At 39.8% G+C, this 6,328-nt stretch overlaps 1 protein-coding gene across 1 annotated transcript; it reads left to right on the top strand.

Moving 5' to 3' along the window:
- The first annotated feature begins 2,454 nt into the window (after positions 1-2,454).
- LOC309555828 (mas-related G-protein coupled receptor member H-like) lies at positions 2,455-3,741 on the top strand. Its single transcript, XM_082257994.1, has one exon. It carries the CDS (start codon positions 2,488-2,490, stop codon positions 3,481-3,483), a length of 996 nt encoding a protein of 331 aa, XP_082114120.1. The 5' UTR covers positions 2,455-2,487; the 3' UTR covers positions 3,484-3,741.
- Positions 3,742-6,328: the final 2,587 nt, after the last annotated feature.

The raw sequence follows: 6,328 nt of genomic DNA, 5'->3' as shown, positions 1-6,328 counted from the left end.
TGATATAGTCCTTCTGCAAGACCTTGATGATAGCAGAGCAGGTCTCAGGGATGATGATACCAAGAGCTTGGGGGAGATGCCTGTGGTGAACTTAAGATCCTGCAGGCTTCTATCTGTTGCAAGATACCTCAAAGTCGCAATTAACCTTTGCTCAGGAGTAATTGCAACCCGCATACACGTATCCTGCTTCAGAATATAGGGGGGACACCAGGGCAAGAAGACGGTGAAAGATGGGATCCGTCATCCTCAAATAATTCCTGAAGTCATCAGGATTATTTATTTTCCTGGAGCTCCCTCAGCAAGGACATGTGGGAAAATTGATCACGGTTAAGCAACCAATTTTTCGTCCAGGAGGTCCGCTTCTTCTTCCTCTTGCTCATAACTCACCTCAGAGCCAAAACTCCAACACTAACTACAGCAAGGGGCGAATTCTCGGTCTCCATAATTAATTCTCAAATGATGTCTCGGAAAATAGCGAAATGTCGTCAACCAAACAAATGCTACCGAAATCAGCGCGAGATGCCCAGAAGGGTCACGGCCAAACACTCACTTCCTCTTTTGTAGCGGCGGACGTGCGCCGAACGTGCGTTGAACGTAGTGACGTCATTTTCTGTCGGCCGACAAAAGTCCAGGGCAAGTCTAGAGCACTTTTCAACAGACAACAACAGACACGACAGCCCTGGACAAAAGACGGCTGATCGTTCGGCCGACGATCGCCACGTGTGTACGGGGCTTTAGTTTACCTTTTGAAAAAAACACTCTATGCAGTCACCACACAAATTAGTATCAACCTAAGCTTATCATATTTTAAAAACACTCTTCATACAAACATTCTTTGTCCATTCAATTACTTTACCAAAGTAATTTAAAGGTAAATTCAAAATTCTGTTTGCTTTTAACAATTGATCTTGGAACAAATGGTCTTTCCCAAATGAAAACCACATACACTGCTAGAAATTTGGTCATGATCTGGATCTGCCTCCAGATCATGAGCAGGGCCTTTAGGCATTAAAGGACAATCTCATGATCCAGCTGTTGTCAACTAGATCAGATGATTGTCTACTATCTATGACAAACCTGCAAATGCAATCAAGCAAAACTCATAAGCACTAATGCTATTGAATAGGTAAGAAACTTGTCACTATATATTGTTTCTCCTGCAGATATCTTGGCAATGGAGATGTGTTAAAAGTTTCAAACTATTCAGTTTTAATATTCTGCCAGATTCTGCCTGTACACAGGGCTGGGTTTTACCCTAGTCTACATAGGCTGTGGCCTAAAACATCACAGCCACTAGGGGCAGTGTTTTGTTAATCGAGCTGGATTGCAACTTTTTGGCAGTAGTAGTTGGGCACCACCACTGATACTAGCCCATGCACTCAGGTGCACAGGTTCTGTCCTTCCCGTGTCAGGTCCCCCCCTGATGTCATAGCCTGGTTCCACTGGTTTGCTGCTTAAAATTTGAACAAATGCTAACCCCAGCACTACACCCTTTGTTATCACGTGGGAGATTGCGATTAGACTTTTTTGCACTAAAAAAATTACATTTATGAAACTTCCACTATTGGTGGTAGTTTCATACACGTACGTTTTTGAGCATAACACGATGAATTTACATAACAATAAATACAGCATATTTTTGTCAGTCATAAAGAATATATAGGTGAATATGAAACTCCAGCCCAAACATCTTTAGTTTTGTGGCTAGTGGAGAAAGGTTGGAACCTTTGTCGATTTTATATCACTGTCTGTGTTCCCAGGTGGGAGATTTACTTTTACTTTCTTTGCTGGTGACCATTGTCAAAAAGATGGAAAGGTAATATATAAAGAACGCACTCAAAATCTTCCAGTCTTTCCAGCAGTGGTCACTGGAACAGGAGAAGAGGTGAATTCTCCCAATTTGGACGAAAAAAGTTGTTATGTTTCCCCTTTGGAATTATAATTTTCTCTCACTTATTGTTAACCAACATGTCATGTTTATTTTATTTTGCAACCTGTCCTGCAAAGGTAAAAAGATAAATCTGATCTGGTGGTTATTGATAACAGATTGCAATAATCGTTGTTCCTGTCTTAAAACAATTCACTTTTTTTGCTGCTGCATTATTTGGTAGGATATGAATTTCTAAATTAAATGAAAAATTACTATCTTTGTACTATTTATAATATTCAAACTAATTTACCATAGTTTCTATCTATCTATCTATCTATCTATCTATCTATCTATCTATCTATCTATCTATCTATCTATCTATCTATCTATCTATCTATCTATCTATCTATCTATCTATCTATCTATCTATCTATCTATCTATCTATCTATCTATCTATCTATCTATCTATCTATCTATCTATCTATCTATCTATCTATCTATCTATCTATGGTACTGATTTCTGATTTAATAATAATAATTTGTGGTAATGTATTTAACACAGATTGAAAAAGAAGATACATTTTAATAACACAGTTGGAACAATACTAAAGAGAACATGAATGTAACAAGCTTGAATGAGACCCTGGATGAACCCTCCAGCAGCTATTCGGAATATTCGTACATACATTTCACCATAGTGGCTGTTGTAGCACTATGTCTTTGCATCGTTGGCCTAGTTGGAAATGTTATTGTGTTTTGGTACCTGTGCTTCAAGATCCAGAAAAACAAATACACAGTTTATATTATGAATCTATCTGTAGCTGATGCTCTGTTTATTGTATTTACTACCTTGATTTTGATGATCAATATAAATACAATCATTGGTACACATCCTGAATTTATTGGGAAGGAGAGTTTATATTTATTCATAGAAATATTTTATGATACTATGCAGTATTCCGGAATGTTTATCCTTACAGCTGTCAGCATGGAAAGATGTAGCTCTGTTCTGTTCCCCTTTTGGTATCAAAGTCATCGCCCTAGGAACTTGTCTGCCATTATGTGCACTGCTCTATGGATCCTTGGCTCTTTGGAAAGTCTCCTTGAGAACCTTGTGTGTACACCAGAAGCTTTCATAGAACAAACCCCACAATGTTCAGCAGTTCAAATAATAGTTTTTGTCTTAGCCATTTGCATCTGCCTACCAATTATGGTCATTTCCAGCTTCACCTTGCTCATCAAAGTAAAGAAGTCAATAAAGCAGCGATACACACCTAAACTGTACATCATCATCATTATTGCAGTTTTTGTATTCATCCTATCAGTTCTTCCATTTAATTTTTTGTCCTTTTTAATTTTCTTCAAATTAACACCAACAGATTTGATAACTGTTAGTTTTTTCTATGTGACAATTTATTGCACGGTGCTTAACAGCACCATCAATCCCTACATTTACTTTATTGTTGGAAAGAAATGGAAACAAAAGACCCCTCACTCAATCCAGGAAGCCCTCCAACGAGCCTTTAGGGAGGAAGAAGATAAGAATGATGACTCGAATAGCAACAAAACAATTAACACATCAAGCCAAACTAACCTTACAGTTGCCTGCTAGACTTTCTTTCAAGAGCAAAGCACACCAACGATTATCTAGTTTATCAAGGATATATGATTCACTCAGAAATTTCAGAATAGGACTCCTAAAGCAGGATCTTACTTTATCAAGTGGAAGTCAAACTTCTTCTGTGAAGGGTAAAGAATGGAAAAGCTAATGATATTGATTTTCATTTAATATACCTTTAACTTGCTGGCTTGCTTAACGTGAACATGTTTAGCTGGGGAAAATGATGCCTAAAGTGATTGTAAATGTTTTTTTTTTAAAAACAAACACCTTATAATTAACCAATTCTGTGCACCGGTTTTGCACAGAGCAGCCCTGATCCTCCTCTTCTGGAATTCCCTCGACAGCGCTACTGCCCCCCCCCCCCCACCAAGTGCCCCCATGGCAAGCCACTTGCTATTAGGGCACTCATACATGCTCGCTCCCAAGCCCCACTTGTTGTGTCCATAAGACACACAGAGTGTTGCTCTGCTCCGCCTCACACTCCCTCCTCCTCTGTGATCGACAGCAGGGGGGGTCAATGGGGAGGGAGAAAGCAGAGAGAGCCTCTACCCTCATGCACAGCGCTTGATCGAGATTGGGCTTAGCTAAGTATAAGTGGGGGCTGTGGGTGAGCTACATACTGAAGGTGTTTTACCTTAATGTAGAGAATGCATTAAAGTAAAAAGCCTTCAGGCTTTAGAACCACTTCAAACCAAGATAATTTAGGTTACCTACACCTGTCCTTCGTTTGCACATTGCTCCTTTAATATATAAGGTTGTTTAGGAGTTTGAGATAGTTTAAATGTACTTTCATACTTAATTTTGTTTACACATGGCTAACAGGTTCCATCACATGCCTTCTTACCTTTTTTATTTAAAATAAAGCAGTTGTGCAGTTTTGGATTGAAATCTTTTAATGAAGATGATATCTGGGTATCTACTGACTTTGTGATATATGTATTCTCAAATATATTGGCTCCTCTTCCATATAATCTATGATAAGATCAAAATCTGAAGTGTAATTGTGCATAAATATTGGCAGCTCACATTGAGTTCAAATTTTATCTTTTGTAATAAAACTGAGTATAACTTATGTCTGCTCTGGTGTTGTTCTTCCTCGGGTCCATTCACACCAAACTTTGTGTGTTGATTCATGTGTGTTGTATACTGCAGTGCCATTCATTGTAAATGGCACCCCAACACACTTGAGCTGTAATGCCCCACAGTGTAGCACAACACATGAAGTTCTTGTTAACGGCACTTTAAAAATCTGTCACTATGTCAGCAATAGTTCCTTTAAAGAATTGCTGCCAGTTCGCAGAATAGCAAACTAGCAGAAATTAATACCAACTCTGATATTGTGTGCAGAGGTTATGCCAGTACTCAGAGTAGGGGAAGGCTCCCTGGCTGCTATGAAGCCAGCGTCATAGCATCCTATGTTTCATTCTTGGCCCCATCCAGCTGCCAAATAAAATAAATATTAAACACAAAATGAGAATTCAACACTCCTTGTTTATGCCAGTCCATTCTACATCTGTGTCAACATGATGCTGCTGCATTCCCTGTGCTAAGTGTGGCTTTGCCCCACTCAGCCTAATGCCCCATACACACGTGCAGATTATCTGCAGACTTTTGTCTGCAGACTTACCTTTTCTATGTAGTGCAAGGGCCTGCCGGATTGCATACAAATTGAAAGTGTTTAGGTTTGACCTCATATTATATGGTTTTGGTAAGTCTGTAGACAAAAGTCTGCAGATAATCTGCACGTGTGTATGGGGCATTACTCTCCCCCCGCACAGGGCTGTGACTGCAAAATAGTAGTGAGTTTCCAACTACTGCACAGCATCAAAAGCTTCCTAGAAGATGGCAGATATAAGAGTGGGGAGAAGACACACAGAGCACAGGAAGCACTGCAGCATTGTGGAGGTATGAATACAGACAAGGCTGTCATGGGGGATGAGTGCTGAATTATCACATTTCATTTGATATTTATATTATTTAGATTGCCTCCCCTTTGCTTAGTTTCAGTTGTGAGCCAGGGAATGGCATGCCTGGCAGCTGAATGGACCAGGAATGAATCATTGGTTGTTATAACCTAGTGTCAAGGCAGCCAATGAAACTGTACAGCAGGGTTGAAGAAATGGGCTGAGCCTGCACTGGGGATGGAGTTTCCAGTATGCCACTCTCCACCATGCCTCCATGAAACAAATTCCTAATTGTTGATATCCATTTAGTTTGAAAGAACCAGGAAGTGATGAGGATTTCATTACTTCCAGATTTTAGTTATCACTTCCCCCTGACCACTTTAGATCAGGCACTTAAACAGGCAGCAAAAGAGGCAAGACAGGTTTAATCTTGCTGTAAAATGTTAAAGTATATTATTTGAGAGACAATAGCCACAAACATGTTTTCCATAACTGAACAGAATGTAAGCAGCTTGGTAAGGGAGAGGGAGGGATGAGACAGGTTTTATCTTGAGATATAAAACGGAATGGACAGTATATACTGTATGCAGCTTGGTAAAGTTGCAAATTAAGAGTGAATAGGCCATAAGCACTGAGACACAAGGCAAGACTTGCCCTGCAGCAAACATTACAAAGGCAGGTAAGGTCCAGCTGCCAATACATTGTGTGGCACATTTACAGTGCTAGAGCACTGGAAAAGATCAAGGGAGGCGGCAGGAGTATTATTTTTGGGTTGGGGGTAGGTAACAATGAAAACGTTTTTCATCTGTAACATCAGCAGCAGGCTTCGATGGTAATCCAAAACTGGCTGTATAGTATGGCCATTCTGAGATAGAAGAGATAGATGTGCTCTGCATTTGGATGATGCTTGTATCGCTTTGTACTGCAGAACC

Source organism: Pelophylax lessonae (assembly GCF_965119305.1).
Source record: "Pelophylax lessonae genome assembly, chromosome: 5".
Taxonomy (NCBI): Eukaryota; Metazoa; Chordata; class Amphibia; order Anura; family Ranidae; genus Pelophylax; species Pelophylax lessonae.
This window is presented reverse-complemented; position numbering and strand designations above follow the sequence as displayed.